Source organism: Mauremys mutica, chromosome 2 (genome assembly GCF_020497125.1).
Source record: "Mauremys mutica isolate MM-2020 ecotype Southern chromosome 2, ASM2049712v1, whole genome shotgun sequence".
In the NCBI taxonomy this organism is placed as follows: domain Eukaryota; kingdom Metazoa; phylum Chordata; order Testudines; family Geoemydidae; genus Mauremys; species Mauremys mutica.
The window spans coordinates 70,389,829-70,407,029 of NC_059073.1; the positions used below are offsets into that span (position 1 = coordinate 70,389,829).

The 17,201-nt window shown below is 43.5% G+C and overlaps 1 protein-coding gene across 6 annotated transcripts in view; it reads left to right on the forward strand.

Annotated features, from left to right (window-relative positions):
• The window catches only part of LOC123364663 (transmembrane protein 68-like), a 108,733-nt gene extending 92,957 nt beyond the window's left edge, over nt 1-15,776 (forward strand). For 5 of the 6 annotated variants that reach the window (XM_045006956.1, XM_045006958.1, XM_045006962.1 and 2 more), the window contains 4 exons: nt 3,785-3,978; nt 6,845-6,905; nt 7,362-7,501; nt 15,198-15,776. In XM_045006956.1, the coding sequence (XP_044862891.1) occupies nt 3,785-3,978; nt 6,845-6,905; nt 7,362-7,501; nt 15,198-15,302 (500 nt within the window). In that variant the 3' untranslated portion in view covers nt 15,303-15,776. The remainder of the gene's footprint in view (nt 1-3,784; nt 3,979-6,844; nt 6,906-7,361; nt 7,502-15,197) is intronic. The other variant, XM_045006961.1, reaches the window with a different exon arrangement.
• The last annotated feature ends 1,425 nt before the right edge of the window (nt 15,777-17,201 follow it).

The following is a 17,201-nucleotide window of genomic DNA, read 5'->3' on the forward strand; positions in this document are numbered from 1 at the left end:
AAGGACTAATGTGATCCTTGGATGAATAAACAGGAATGTTGAGTAGGAGTAGAGAGGCTATTTTATCTCTATTGGCACTGCTGTTACTGCTGCTGGAGTACTGTGTCCCGTTCTGGTGCTTACAATTCAAGAAGGATGTTGATAAATTGGAGAGGGTTCAGAGAAGAGCCACAAGAATGATTAAAGAATTAGACAATATACCTTATAGTGAGAGACTCAGCTCAATTTATTTAACTTAACAGAGAGAAGGTTAAGAGGTAACCTAGATTGGGCTCTTCAGTCTAGCAGAGAGGGGTATAATACGATCCATTAGCTGGAAGATGAAATTAGACAAATTCACACTGGAGATAAAGTGTACATTTTTAACAATGAAGATAATTAACCATTAGAAAAATTTACCAAGTGTTGCGATGGAGTTTCCATCACTGACAATTTTCATATCAAGATTGGGTGTTTTTCTATAATATATCCTCTAGGAATTATTTTGGAGAAATTTAGTGGTCTGTGACAGCTTGCAACCCCCACAAGGGGTCCCAACCCCCAGTTTGACAACCTCTGCTCTAGCAATTATTTTGGGGAAGTTTGGTGATCTGTGTTCAATGGCCTGGATCTGAATGTCTTGTATCTGAATATGTTCCTCCTCTTCAGACAAAATGTTTGCTGTCACAGAAGGCAATTGAGGGTGATAATTACCTTCCATAGTCAGATCTGAGAACCTCTGATTCAGAACAGGTAGTTGTAGTGAGAGGGGCGTGGCCTTCCTCTGAGACTGATGGGGATGAACCACTCTCCATCCCATGGTGGGCAGAGCTAGGTAAGCCACACCCACCCCACAGGAAGCCGAGGGGCAGCACAGGAAGTTTTAAAGGTGGGTTCTGCAGTTCAGTTGCACGAGAGCCAGAAAAGAAAGTAGACGTTGCTTGGCTGCTGCCGAGCCCTGTGCCTGATATGGAGCTCTGCTGTGCCGAGGACCCAGAGAATGTACCAGGACTACTGACAGATCAGGACCCGGTGGAGCTACTGGGACTTCCGTTGGCTGTGTACCCAGGGGAGATGCAGGAATCCCAGGAGATAGAGATACATGCCAAAGGGGTAGTAGGAAGTAACAGAGGGATACCAGATGGTAGTCCAGTTTTGTTGGCAGAATTCAGGTCAGTGTGTTTTGGATGGATCGCTGCTGACCCAGTGGCAGAACCATCCGCCACTGTTAGGACCCTGGGCTAGGACCTGGTGGAGTAGGGTGGGCCCGGGTCCTCTTACCCCATGCGGCTGCCTCACCCTGGGGTGACTGCCTATCCACTTTAGGCCAAGAGGCCAGTGTTTTCTCCCTATCCTCATGAGCCTGAGAGTAGGTAGTAGACTACTTAGTACTGTGCCCTCCTATAGACTGCTGCTTGCTCTGCCCCGTCCCGACGGCTAGAGCCCTGATACTGCTAATTCCCCATTGAGCCTTGCCTTTATAGATAAATGGTAGTGTGGGGCACGTGGCATCCCTCCAAGACTGATGGGGAGGCCACAGACCCCTACAGTAGTTATAGACATTCTTTATGTGGTCTCTTGAGTTGCAGGTAATATGTGTAATACGGAGCCAACCAATAGGGCCAAAACAGTCAATGCCATTCTGGCCAGGATTCAGTCATTGGATCTGATTTATACCCTTGACCATAATGCTGGAAGGATTTAGGATTCTGATATTTCTTGTTACGATCAGGCAGTTGAGGAGGGGATGGTGGTATCTGCTGATTTGCCTCTGATAGCTAGTCCGATCATGTATCCGATTGTGAGCAGAGGTGACTGTGGTGGACCTGGTAGAACTGATCATAGAAATAATACATTCAGAGACCTGAAGGATGATGTCTTGAGGGGCAGAAACAGTGGTGAAAATAGCCGTTCCTCTCTTCTCTTCTTATCCTCTGGAGGTAAAGAAGGGAGCGTTGGAGAAGAGCTCCTCTTATTTGCTGTTGATCTTTTGCTGGATCCAAGACTGATGAGGACTCAAGCAGGATGGATCTGAGCCATTACTGTGGGATAATGAGTAGGAAGGTGGATTCAGAATGTTGCACAAGAGCAGTTCTCACTGGCTGTGGTTGCACTCCCTAAATCGCAGGTTTAAGAGTCAGTTCCAAAGTGTTGGGAACCTGGTTATGCACTGTTTCTGAGTGGTTTCATACCTGTATCTTAGCTCTGCTTACAGAACTTCTATGTGCCATAGATAAAGTTCTCATTCTCAGAATGGTTCTGCTAACAGAGGCCATTTCCAAACCACATTTATCTCATCTTGATTCAGATCCACAGACTTGGAGACCTTCTTAGCCACATCCTTCCCTTTCTTTGAAGGAAGCACAATCAGGAGTGGCTCTATGCTTTTTGCCGCCCCAAGCATGGCAGGCAGGCGGCTTTCGGTGGCAAGTGGATTCGGCGGCATGCCTGCGGGAGGTCCGCTGGTGCCGCGCCATCGGCGTCCCCGCTGCCGAATTGCCATCAAAGCTGCGGGACCGGCCGACCTCCTGCAGGCATGCCTCTGAAAGCTGCTTGCCTGCCACCTTCACAGCAACCAGCGGGCCGCCCCCCGCGGCTTGCCGCCCCAGGCACGTGTTTGCTGCGCTGGTGCCTGGAGCCACCCCTGAGCACAGTAGAGGCTGCTGGAGTTGAAGGTACCATCAGAATGGATGGAGATCCATAAGGTTTCTATTTATCCTGACCCAGAGGATGGTCTCTGCCTATCCCCTGTATCTGATGTCTTTTCAGCTTCTGTTAGCTGACTCTCCTTCTTAGCTCTTGGCAGGGGTGGCTCTAGGAATTGCACCGCCCAAAGCAGGGCGGCACGCCGTGGGGGGCGCTCTGGTGGTTGCCGGTCCCGCGGCTCCGGTGGACCTCCTGCAGACGTGCCTGCGGAGGGTCCGCTGGTCCCGCGGCTCTGGTGGACCTCCCGCAGGAGTTTCCCTGGAGCCGCGGGACCAGCAGACCCTACGCAGGCATGCCTGCGGGAGGTCTACCGGAGCCGCGGGACCAGCAGACCCTCCACAGGCATACCTGCGGGAGGTCCACCGGAGCCGCTTGCCGCCCTCCCGCGGCACGCCGCCCCAAGCACGCGCTTGGCGCGCTGGGGTCTTGAGCCGGCCCCGGCTCTTGGAGTACACATGACAGAGATTGAGCACTTCGATGAAGGGCATCCCTTTCCAAAGGAAGTAGGGCATCCAGAATATGCATCTGATGTGGAAAACACCTCCAGACAGGAGACATGTTTGAATCCAGGTTTCCTTTTCAGAGCCACTATTTGAATTATTTATTAAAATTCTTACTTTAAAATTAAACTACCCTAACTGGCTACACTATAAATTAAGTCCTATCCTTAGCTCTACCTGAAGAACTATGTGAGGGGTTTTAGCATCTGTATCAAACGTCCAGAGAGGCAGCTGTGGATCACCGTGCCCTTTTATAGCCTGGCCCCTAGACTGTTCTGGAACCAGGGAAAAGAAGGGTAGGAAGGGATACGTGAGCTCTCCAATGGGCACTGCTAGTTATTATGGCTGGAACTCTGCCACACTTGGAAAGTGCAAGTACATTTCCATGCTACTGTGGGTTGAAGCTGTAACTGCTAATTATATCTGAGTGTTTATACCGGATTTATTACTGACAACTATGACATCTCCAGTTTTATCAGCTATGTAATATGTAGACACACTTAAAAAATGCTGATTGGGTTTTATTTTCAATATGTGTAAGTAATATGTAAATAGGTCTAATGTACCATATTGATCTCTATTGGTTATGTTTATTGCAGGAATAGAACTGTTTTATAACCTGTTTCCCGCAGTGCATAGTGGAAGAGACGAAAGTGTTGAAATTCTGAAGAAAGGCAACTTATTGGGTGTCTCACCAGGTGGAACTCGAGAAGCATTCTTTAGTGATGAAAACTACAACCTCCTGTGGGGTAATCGCAAAGGCTTTGCTCAAGTGGCCATAGATGCAAAAGTGGTGAGTGATTCCTTGTGTTTCTATAAATATGTTTAACCCACTGATCATTGTGTGTTACATGCCTGTCTCTGCACCCAAGCCACAAAAAATGAGTCTGTTACAGCTGCTAGCTACAGAGACTAGCTCTTTAACTGAAGCTTTCAATACTGGTGCTTTTCGCTCTGGAAGGAGGCGAGCAGCAGGCCAGGGGGCGAGGAGGTGAGTGGCGAACCAGGGAGTGAGGAGGGATGCAGCAGCAGGTGAAGAGGTTTCGCAGTGGTCGGGCGTGGGGGTTGAGGAGGGATGTGGTCAGTGGCAGGTGGGAGGGTGATGAGGGACGTGGCAAGCGGCAGCAGGAGTGCTTCCTTTTCCCTAGCTATCCGTCCTCCCCCATGCTGGGGGTTGGAGAAGAAGGTGTAATGAGAGCTGCTTTGATGTCTCTGAGTCACCCAAGGACTCCTCATAGGCAGAGGAACTCCACATGTGGTTGGTTAAGCCAGCTTTAGGAAGAACTGGTGCAAAAGAGGATTGGGCTGTTTTTTCTAGCAGGCAAATATACTATAGTAAGAACATGGAAATTATATTATGAGTCTCTCCCCACCTTGTAGTGACTGGTTATGCAGCATAGGGCATTTGATGGAAATAGAGCATTGGACATTTAACTTTAAATTTTAAAAAAGATTGTAGATTCCCTTCCCAAAAGAGGAAAGGGGACAGCGTGACTTGTTACAATAAATTCAATACTATATCAGTAGAGTAGAATGAAGAATTCCTCAGGTGTACGGTTGTTTTTTGATGTACAATACTAGGTTGTCACAAGGTGCCTCTTCAGCTACCCAGTGGGCAGTACTGCCCAGCCTGTTTTCATGGTCTCTGTCAGAAACTCACTCGTGCTGTTTCCCTTTCACCATCTGTACATTTATTCTTCGGTTCCCAAGCAAAACAGAACATGACACAGGTATCCAGCAGGAGGAGACTAACACACAACCTTCTTCTCCTCATGGTCACTCTCTGAGCTCCCATGCTTCCTGTTCCTCCCAGTTACTGAGCCAATTATCTCATTAGCCCAAGTTAGCACCCAGGTGTCAGTAATCCTCCCACCAGAAATGGGTTATTGTCTTTCAGTTAAGTCAGCAGTGCTTTTCTGTGCTGCAGCAACCTCCGTGATCAGGGTGCTACACGTAGCATTTTATCACGTAGGTGTTACAATATCCAGCATATGGTATTCTGGCTTATATTTTTTACTGCAGCTTTGTTTGTCTAATGAAGAATAGAGCTGTTAACAGAAGAAAGGTGAAGAGCAAGATTAATGCAGAAGTTCAATGTGTCTTGGAATATGAAACGTGGTCCAGGGAACATCATCCTTCCTCTCTGTTGTTAGTCAAATTTCTATAAACTGTATAGATATGAGTTGAAAGAGAGACATTTTAAAGAAATAAAAGCAGAAGGAAAGAAGGAGTCATCATCTTAGCTGTCTCCACTATGGGCTGCTGCTTCCAAAGAAGAGGAGAGGAAATGGGAGCTGCTTTCTGTGACCAGAACTACCAGCAGGAGTGGAACTGCAGGCAGGCGAGGACCTGGAAGCAGAAAAATAGGACTCCAGCCATCAGTGGTGGAATGGAGCCAGGCAATACTTGCAGGAGAGAGGGGGACAAGATGTTACACAGAGTGAGAAAAGAAGGTGACCTAATGCCAGAGAAGCCTAGTCAGGAGGAGCGAGAGATTTGGAACAGATGGCATGATGACAAGATTAAATGAAAAGCAAGTTCAGATAGTGTCACTTTTTTTAGTTTTAAACTATTATTACTTTTTCTCTCTGAGCAGTTGTAGGGATGTTTCACAGGAATTACACTCTCTGTTAAGATGTGGTTTATACTGTAAAAAAGTTTAAGAACCTCTGCTCTGATTCATATCTCGGATAAACCTCTTGGGATAGGGATAGGAACTGAAGGGGAAGCAGAGTTCTGTACCATGCCTGTACATGGTTGGCACTCGATCTATAACAACAATAATGAAGACACTGTCACCACATAAGATTTAGGAATAGGGTGATCAGCCAGCAAATGTGAAAAATCGGGACAGGGAGTGGGGGGTAATAGGAGCCTATATACAAAAAAGACCCAAAAATCGGGATATCTGGTCACCCTATTTAGGAAGAACCTCTGCTGTGACGTGATGTGACCTATACTAGCTCAGTATTTGTGTCAGAGAGACAATAATCTGTATCATATTTGAGGGGAAATAATTTTCTGAGAAATTACAGTTTCTTAAAACCATTTGGTATTAAAGGCATTAGAAAGGAAACATTCAGTTACGTATGATCATCCTTTCTTGTCCCCTTGCCCAAGATTTGCAGGTGTTTCATAGTAAAAGTGGGACTCTTACATTGCATAGTCTATAGAACTTTTGCAAGATTTTGTTACCAAAATAATGTGTGGATTATTTTTTTTTATTTTTTGTCTAACTCACTAGTACTCTGACTTCTTAGGCAATGGAAAAAAAATGCTGAGAAAACTCATGAAACCAATAATTCTGATATCTGTGAAATTATTTGTTCTGCTTCTGAATGTTTTCCTGTCAGTGTTGTTTTGGTGTTCATCCTGATAACAGCAACATGTGACATAGGTTCTAAGAAATCTCAGAAAATGGAGCCTCACCTGGTACATAACTAGCTGTAGTTTTTCCTGACAAACATGCGACTCCTTTTGAGTTTCTAGTCATGATAACTTATCAGTTTCATTTCGATTTAATAGGATGGTAAAGTAGACTACAACCACATGATACAGATGCAGAATGCCTCTCTACAGAGATGATGAAATATTTAAAACAAAAATGGAGGCTGAACTTACCAAAGTCTTACCACTTCTTCCTTTTTCTCATTTGTTAGCCCATCATCCCTTTGTTTACACAGAATATTCGGGAAGGATATAGGACATTTGGAAAAATAGGTATGATTTACTTTATATGCATCTTTTCAAATTCTTGGAGTTTTCTTTTATTTTTATTTTCAAAAACAACTGTTTCTGGGAAATACTAGTCTTATGAATTTATTTTGAATCTTTTTTTCTCTTTTAACTGTAGTAACGGTCATGTAAACTGAAGTGCACATGGGTTATCTAATCTGAATATGTATTTATTGGACTAAGCCTTAATTGTTCTCTACATGGTGACCAATTTAACCTGATAATGAATATGCAGGAGGTAATGTAAGAGTAGATAATAATTTTCAAGATTATGTGGCCTGCATATTGTTTTACGTACTTTATGTAGCCTTTCATCAAACACTCATAATATTTAAAATGTGTTAGTTGCAGTCCAGACATCATTGTGATTCAGGGACTCTACTGACTTCTAAGGTTCTCTCTCAAAATGTAAATCTCCCCTCCCCTTTTTCTAATACACAGGGTTTTTTAGGTGGTTCTATGAAAATTCTCGATTGCTACTCATTCCTATGTATGGAGGGTTCCCAGTCAAACTTCGCACATATGTTGGAGATCCCATTCCATATGATCCAAATATAACCGCTACGGAACTAGTTGAAAAGGTAAGTTGGCTCTTGGTATCTTGATTATAATACTTCTCATTTCATTTTGATCTGAGTGAAAATACTTCTTAGGTTCCAATATCAGACCTCAGTCCAAACACATCTGTAGTCTCAGGAGTGGCACATCTCGGATAAGACTGTGGGTCTGAACAACCCAGGAGAGACTCATCAAGTTAGCATGAAGTTCTTCCTCTGGGAGATCCACAGGGGAGAGGAGAAAAGGATTTACTGCTGCAAACTGTGGAACACAGTGGGAAGTGGAGAGCTAACACACACTTCCTATCCCTAATCACCTGCTCTTATTCCTATTAGGGTATGGCTACACTTACAAATCTGCAGCACTGGTAGTTGCAGCGCTGGTCGTCCAGCTGTGCAGGGCCAGCGCTGGTGTGTGGCCACACTCACAGCTACCAGCGCTGGTGTGTGGCCGCATTTGCAGCGCTGTTGGGAGTGATGCATTATGGGCAGCTATCCCAGTTTTCAAGTGGCAGCAACATGCTTTTCAAAAGAGGGGGGTGGGGTGGGGCGTAGTGTGACAGGGAGCGGGCGAGAGAGAGAGAGGGGATTTTTGGAGCCAACACTGTGTGTTACCTTCCTGCCTTGAAAAATCAGAACATGTTCCCGATCCCTTACCCTTAACTCTTAACTGCAAACAGCCTGCAGCCAATGGACTCCCTTTCTCCCCTCTGCCCCGTTTCTGTCAAGCAAACACTCACTCCCTGCCTGCCTCATTATCTCATTTGATTGTTCACAGATTGATCACAGAAAACAGGAGCTGTGTTTGTAGATAAGCAGCTCCGGGATCAACGGAGCTACGGAGCTCCGAGTTAACAACAAAACAAAGAGAGGCTGCATAACAAAACAAAGAGAGTAATTTATAAAAGCATTCTGGGATATCTGCTAATACCCTGGAGGCCAATAACAGCGCTGGTGTGTGGCCACACTTGATGACCAACGCTGCAATCTTTATTCCCCATGCTGAGCCAGGTGTACGGCCAGCGCTGCAGCCAGGGAGTTGCAGCGCTGGATGTGCCCTGCAGGTGTGGACACTTACTAATTGCAGCACTGGAAAGCCTCCACCAGCGCTGCAACTCGCAAGTGTAGCCATACCCTTAGACTCCTCACCTATGCTCTGCCACATACAGTTCTTCATCTCCAAATAGGAGCAGCACTACTGTGTGGTCAGGGATAGGTAGACAACCTCAGTAGACTGGTTTTATTTTTGTGGTGATGTTAATATAAAAAATACCTTGCAGTGCTTTGGGGCATGAGAAGGGGCATAGTTAATATTTGATTTATTTTTTTTGGTTGCAAGTGATTAAATTTGGAGGTCAGATACAGTTCCCTCACTGCACTTTCTTGACTAGTAGCTCATTCAGGAAGTCGTTCAGGGCAAACAGTGAGCACGACCTGCCCAGCAATACTATAGGAGTTTTTAATGGTCCATGGCTGCCAAGTCTCCTCTTTAACATCTTAGAGAATGAGTGTAGAAACCTGAAAAGAACAGTGCTCCTGTATTCTTCCCTCCCAGACTTTGCCTCTCCCAGCCCCGCCCCACCCCCGTCTCTCCCCGGCCCCACCCAAATTATAATCAATACAATAGGGAAGAAAAGACTTACCCTGTTGGGTTGTCTGGAATCTGGAAACTATGTGGCAAGTGTATTAATGCAAGGAGGAAGTGTAGAATAGCTTTATAGGCATTGCACAGCCATTAAGAAGGGATAAGCTTCCCTGTAGCCTACACCCCAAACCACAAATTACCTTGCAAAGCCTTTGTCTGCTTCGCTTCATCAGAGGCAAGTCGTTAGCCACAAGGCTTGGGGGCAGCAGAGGTGATGTCTTGCATCATAGCTCCTTGCCCTCAGGCAGCTCCTGTAATCTTTTTCGGTGGGGGCTAGAAGGACTGTACAATTATTGCCTCTTTCCTCTTGTTTTTTTTAATCCTTTTCTATTTTGTGGTATCTTTTTGATTCTATAGTGATAAGTGCAGCATAAATGCTTATATGGATAGAAGACAGTTGAGGAACTGCACAAAGCAGTTTCTAAAACTGACTTCCTGAAGGAGCAAATTACCTTTTCTACTCCCAAGTTCCAGACTGAGCCACTTATTTGGACCTGGGAATACAGGAGCAGTTAGATTCCCCCACCAGCATAAACATGATTTCAGCCACTTACAAGTTCATAGAAGCATTTGTTTTCCCTTAGATTCACATCATCAACGTCCTGTCTCTCCTTCCCCGACCACCACCACAGAGGGGAAGGGCATCCTTAGTGTACAATGAGAAAAGCCAGGGACAAGGGGAAAACACATATTTTGCCCTTTTAAAAATGTCCAGAGAACAAATCATCTAATCATCACCTTGTTCTGTCCTGTAAGATAGATGAAGAGGCCAAAGAGAAGTCTAAAAAGGAAAGAGTGACTTCTTTTCAAAGGGGAAAGGGTAGAAGATTTACTCAGGCAAAATGACAAATCAGCTCCTGGACTTAAGGAGATTTCCATGTTCTCCTCCTATATTTGCTTGGTAAAGGGGCTGTCATAAACAGATAGTTAAGGGTTAAAGTCTCTTTTACCTGTAAAGGGTTAACAAGCTCAGTAACCTGATGAACACCTGACCAGAGGACCAATCAAGGGACAGGATAATTTCAAATCTCTGTGGAGGGAAGTCTTTGTCTGTGTTCTTTGTTTGAGCTGTGTGCTCTCTTTGGATCTAAGAGAGGCCAGACATGTCTCCAAGTTCTCCTGGAGTATTTCTTACTATCCAGTATAGTGAGTATTAGTTAAAACGGTGGATTAGTCTTTTGAGTTGCTTTCTATATTTGCAATTGTGTGGTTGCTGGATAAATTCTTTATTTCTGTTTGCTGTTACTTTGGTTATTCTGAGGAGGAGGGAGGGGGAAGTCTCTCCAAGTTTATATGTCAGGCCCTGTAATATTTTTTCATCCTGGTATTACAGAGATAGTGTTCTTTCTTTCGTTCTTTCTATAAAATCTTTTCTTTTTAGAACTTGATTGATTTCTTCCCTTGTTTGGATTTTCAGGGGAAGGGGAGGGGGGAAAGTGAATCCCTCTTTGTTTGATTCAAGGAGTTTGAATCAAGGTAATTTTCCCAAGGACTAAGGGAAGGGAAGGGGGAAAAGTGAATCCCTCTTTGTTTGATTCAAGGCATTTGAATCAGGTATCTCTCCTAAGCACTAGGAGAGGGGAGTGGGGAAATGGGTTGTTTCCCTTTGTGTTGAGATTCAAGGAATTTGAATCCAGGTATCTCTCCTAAGCACTAGGAGAGGGGAGGAGGGAAATGGATTATTTCCCTTTGTGTTGAGATTCAAGGTGTTTGGATCTGTGTTCCCCAGGGGAAGTTTTTGGGGGAACAGGGACTGTGTCCGACACTTAAAACTGACTGGTGGCAGCGAGAACCAGATCTAAACTAGGATTTTAGTTTAGAGGAGTCCATGCAGGTCCCCATCTTGTGAACGCTAAAATTCAAAGTGGGGAAAAAACCTATGACAGGGGCACTCTTGCATAAAGCTGAAGCAGCAGGATTTCAGTGGTCTTCTTTTTGACGACTGTGGGATTGCAAAGGTGTATCTGAAGGCATAATTTGACCTGCAAAATCTTTCAATAATGAGGATGCCTGAGAAAGGGACAGCTAAATCCAGGAGTTTGCAGGAGTGGCTGTTAGTGAAACTTCATGCCATTTGTGAGGTGAGATTACTGTTTATCCCAGATTAAGTTGTCCTGTGAATTTAAGTTGCTGATGAATAGCTGACAGTACTATTTAATAAACATCACATTGAACACACACATTCTGGCAGGTTCCTAAAATTTAACTTTGGGCAGAGGCAGGGGAATATCTTCAAGGTTCTCTGCAGAGCAAGGGCAACTATTTGTTTTACTCTCTACTGATCCCTCCTGACTTGGAGGGATTACCTCCCCATTTTTTTCCAAAGACATTTTTCTGTGGCTGTTAAGTTTATTTTGCAATAGAAATGACACTTGTCTATAGTCTTCACTTCCCTTTCTTTGGTATAGGACGGGTTGGCAACCTTTCAGAAGTGATGTGCCGAGTCTTCATTTATTCACTCTGATTTAAGGTTTCATGTGCCAGTAATACATTTTAATGTTTTTAGAAGGTCTCTTCCTATAAGTCTATAATATATAACTAAACTATTGTTCTATGTAAAGTAAATAAGGTTGTTAAAATGTTTGAGAATCTTCATTTAAAATTAAATTAAAATGCAGAGCCCCCCCCGGACCAGTGGCCAGGACCTCGGCAGTGTAAGTGAAACAGAAAATGAGCTCGTGTGCTGCCTTTGGCACGCGTACCATAGGTTTTCTACCCCTGGTATAGGAACTGACTAGTGATATCTCACAAGGTTGTATCCTAAACTGAAACTCTTCAAACACAATCAGTAATTATCTAAGAAAAAATCTAGCCTTTATTTGATTTATGGGGGAGAGGAACAGAGGGAATAACAATGTGTGGGTAGTTTGGGGGACTATTTGGAGAGAAACAGATTTAGCTCAGGCTATCACTTAAGGCTGCAATACTAATTTCATCTTCCAGTGATTTTATCAAAGTTCTCCTGTAAAGAATGGAAAAATCTATTTCTAATGAAAAATATATGGAAATAAAATCCCTGAGGCTGGTTCATGTATTTATCCTACAGGAGCAATGTGTCAGGGTGGTGCTCTGTTCCCATCCTCTGCTGCCCCAGAAACTGCTTACACCCACTTTCTTTTAGAGTTCAGTCTGTATTTTATTACAAACCCTTCTCCCAACACCAGTACAGTGCAACATCACAGTTTTTAGTTCCTCTTTACCAGGACCCTAGGAAATGAGCTCTCCCTCTTTTGGGAGCTATTTCAGTCTGACTCAGCCAGTCCAGTTTTCCCCTCTTGTAACACTTCCTTTCTGGTTTATCAGGTTAGCCAATTGAGGCCTAATTAGTTCCTTGCCTGCCTAGCCATCCCCCCTGCCTTCACTAGCAGAACCAAGTACTGATTTTGCCCCAGATCCCTAAGTGGCCCTCCTCAAGGATTGAACTCACAAGCCTGGGTTTAGTAGGCCAGTGCTCAAACCACTGAGCTGTCCCCCTCGTCATGAGACATAAAACCAGCATCGCTATTGAGTCCATGATTTTTAGTGTCTAGCAAGGTTATGAATTTAAGCTCCCAGTTTCATCTTTTGAAGATGTTATGCAGGTTTTCCTTTGATTACAAAGACAGAGAGGTCAGATATGAAGTTGATCATTTCAGGAAAAGTGTTTGCCTATGAGTGATAGTGTGTTTTTATCTTCTATTATTGGGACCAATGCAGTTACAACAACACTGCATACAAGATATATAGTTACATATCTGCAAATGATAAATGTTATGAGACAGATCCTCAGCTGGTATGAATTGGCTGAGGTTCTGGCCTTACTGGAACCCTGTGGGGGTTAGTGATACTATCAGAAATGTTTTTCATTTCCTGACTCCCATCCATTTCTATAATTTAGAAAATCTTGGTCAATATATATGCCCAATCTTAGACTCACTAATCCATAGTTAGGTGCCTAAATAAATAGTCTGATTCTTTCCACAAGTGTTGAACACCCAACAGCTCCCACTGATCTCTTTAACAAATACATTTTTTGGATGCTGAGGGGAAGCTGTTGTGTCACTTTGGGTGGAATAAGTGGGCCCAGAGAACTGGAGGTGTTTACATGACTGTTGTTATACAACATGAACCATTTTAAACAAGGTTTGGGTACAGAGACCTCAGGCTGCTTAGTTATTATGGCAAACACATGAGAAAACTCATGGCAAAAGCTGAAATGTATTGACTGAGATACATGAAAGGAAAAGAATCAAAACAAGGCAAAAAGCACTGAAATTAAGTGATTATGCAAAACAAACAATCCCTTTTTCAGAGATAAAGAATATGGGTTAGAGTCTCTTGCTCTGTCAAGCAGCCCATCTTGGTGGGGAAGAGTTAGTTTTGTTGTTCAATTTTGAATCAGGAATGATAGTCATTTTCCTGCTTTTGACAAAATAGACACAGGAGATGAGACAGAGTAGTAAAAGTTGAGGGAAATATGGCTTTTGTTGATGTTCTCAGGACACAAAGAGGCTAGTCAGGGATATCATCTGGTTGGTCTGGTCAGGTCCCTTACCTCTGCCAGTCCTTCTCTGACTGGCAGAGCTGGATGGACCGTCTCACCTTGTTATGCTAGGGCCGTATGGTGCTTTCGGTCTCCGGATTAGGCAGAAAGCTGAGAGAGACAGGACAATAGTTAGATGGTGAGGGACAGGAAGGGACACACAAGAGAGAGGAGGACAGAGTTGGACCTCATATGTATCAAGTTGGGGTCTTTACTGGGGCAGTGGTGTTGGTTAGGCCTCCCCACTGGTGTGCCCAGGTTCACATGTCACAATGAAAATCCCCCAGCGGCAGTGGCAGTAGCACAAATGTTTTTTCCTTTCCCTCACAAAGTCGCTCTTTAAAAGGATCCCCAAAGGGGGTGATGGGCAGAATAGCCCATCCTTTTTTTATTTTGTCCACCAGTTAGGACTAATTTCTGAAGTACCAATTTTGGTCCATTGAGTTCCAGTCCGATACTCCTCTTGTTTACCAGACATGATTTTAAGCACAATCCTTGGGTGGTAGCAGTAGATCCTCTCAGTTTAATTCAGATGTCTCCTTTTTCCTTCTTAAATAATGTTCTATAGAAGGTGACTGTGACAATTATGAACTTTTACCCACTTTCCATAAATTAAGCCTATAATCAGACAAGGCCCTCTGGGCCCTAATCATTACAAAAGAATAAGGGAAAGGGTCTAGGGTGAATATTTATCAGTTTTTAGTCTGAACAAAAATTACAGCGGATGTGATTTAACATGCCTGAAAAAACAGGGTTTCACCTCCTAAACCTCTCATTTTATTTAATGATTTGTTGCATATTTTAATGAATGGTAAACATTTAAAATAGGGTTTGAAAAAGGTAATAGCTGTTTTTGAAGGGGGAAACTACCTTCTACACCTTGCAGCAGAGGTTTTACTGTGGAAAGCCTATTCCGATGTGATAGCTTAGTTAAAAGATCTTTACCACAACTCCAGTTGAAAAAAAACCTGTCAAACTTAAATATTAAATTATATCAAGTCACACTTACAGTTTAAGGGCTCAAACCTGCAAATACAAGTGAATAATTTCAATCAAATATGTAGTCCTATTGAAGCTAATGAAACACATGCATCTGACAAAGTGGGTATTCACCCACAAAAGCTTATGCTCCAAAACATCTGTCAGTCTATAAAGGTGCTACAGGCCTCTTTGTCGCTTTTCACAGATCCAGACTAACACGGTTACCCCTCTGATTCTAATCTCCTGAGTTATTCATGTGCCTCCGGGTTTGCAAGATGGGGTGGTAGTGAGCTAACATTTCCATGGCACTATTGCATATGTAGATCTAGCTGCTTTGTATGCTTGGTTACCACAAGGAAAAATACACTGGTGGGTGGGAATGAGACTATCCTTCAGCATGAGCTTCATGGGATCCTGTGAAGGATTTACCCTTTCTGCCCTCTCCTCCCCCAACATTTTCCACGGAGTTTTATGTATACCTTTAGCATCCTTGGGAAAACTAGAAGAGAATGATGATTGAAGTGGTGATTCTTGAAATATAAAAGGTTTCCCCCTCTTTCTTCTCTTAACAGACAAAGATTGCCATTGAAAAACTAAGAGACAGACACCAAAAACTACCAGGAAGTATACTAAGAGCTCTGTTGGAACGATTTGATAATCATCAGAAAGAAGACTAGTGTATTTAAATATTGTTAAATATTAAAAACTGTTATTGTAACTTGTGGGAAGAAAAACTGTAGTTTTCTTAAAAGTACAAGAGACTGCAAACTACATGTATCAATCATTCAATCATATCACTGCCTTAAAATCTCTCTCTCATCTAGTCTGGCAACTTCAATCCAAATAATAAAAGAAAAGGAAATTAAGAGGTTCATTATCCTGAGAGAAATTGATTAGAGATTGTTAAACCAGATGACAGCAGACATTATTCTGACATAAAACTTAGAGCTTGTGTAGCATTAGGAACACACTGCGGGGAGCTGATTATAGAGGGAGTCACCATTAGAAAATTTTGGTGTTTGGTCTGTTTCCAGTTGTTGATAGGAGAAAGACAGCCCATGTCCACACCAGATGAGAGAGAGATGAGGAGACATTTTGGCTATAACACACTTAACTGTATTATAATATTTAATAAAGGTGCAAATAAATTTAGAAATAGCAAAAAAGTTATGATTGTATCAATATTGCCTTTGCATTAATGTTGAGATTTTTCCCTTACAGTTTTTTTCTTTGAACAAAAAGCATTTTATTAATTTTAAAAAACTGCAATTGAATTATTGAGAGAAATTATCTGTACATATTCAGTAACTCCTCACTTAATGTTGTAGTTATGTTCCTGAAAAATGACTTTAAGCAAAACGATGTTAAGTGACTCCAATTTCCCCATAAGAATTAATGTAAATGAGGGGGATGTTAAATTCCAGGGAAAAAATTTTCACCAGGCAGAAGATTTTATTTATTTTTTACACACACACACACACACACACTTTTAAATAATTTAATACCGTACACAGCACTAATGATTGTGAAGCTTGGTTGAGCTGGTGGCGTCAGAGGGTGGGATATTTCCCAGGGAATGCCTTACTGCTAAATGATGAACTAGTACTCGACTGAACCCTCAAGGGTTAACACATTGTGTTAACGTAGCCTCACACTCTACAAGGCAGCACAAATGGAGGGAGAGAAGACAGCATGGCAGACAGACACACAATCTATGACAGAGAGATGCGTATTGTCCCTTTAAGTACGCTGACCCCACTTTAAGTACGTTGCCATTTTAAGTAGATCAGCAAGTGGAGACAGCAGCTGTTGCCAGCAAGCGCCCTCTGTCCTGAGCTCTGTTGTGTCCCCCTCTCCTCCAGGGAGATAGGGTAAGTGGGGGGCAGGAGCAGGGGGACACCCTGACATTAGCCCTCCTCTTCCCCCCCGCACAGCAAGCAGGAGGCTCCTGGGAGCAGCTCCAAGGCAGAGGGCAGGAGCAGCACATGGCAGTATGGGGGAGGGACAGTTGAACTGCCAGCAATCGATATCCTGCTGGGCAGCTGCTGCACAGGGAACTTAGGGGAGTGGAGAGCTGATGGGGGGCTGTCGATCCACCCTGGTTCCAAGCCCCCACCAGCTTGCTCCAATGGGCTGTTCTTCCTGCAAGCAGTGGACAAAGCAGGCAGCTGCCAAACAATGTTATAAGGGAACATTGCACAACTTTAAACGAGCATGTTCTCTAATTGTTTCGTTGTTACATTGCTGATCAATGTTAACTGGGATGACTAAGGCCTGGTCTACACTACGAGTTTATCTCAAATTTAGCAGCGTTAAACCGAATTAACCATGCATCTGTCCACATAACAAAGCCCTTTATTTCAATATAAAGGGCTCTTCATATCGATATCTGTACTCCTCCCGCTGAAATCGGTATTGCCATTTCGAATTAGGGTTAATGTGGCCGCAATTTGACGGTATTGGCCTCCGGGAGCTATCCCACAGTGCACCATTTTGACTGCTCTGGAAAGCGATCTGAACTTGGATGCACTGGCCAGGTAGACAGGAAAAGCCCCGCAAACTTTTGAATTTCATAT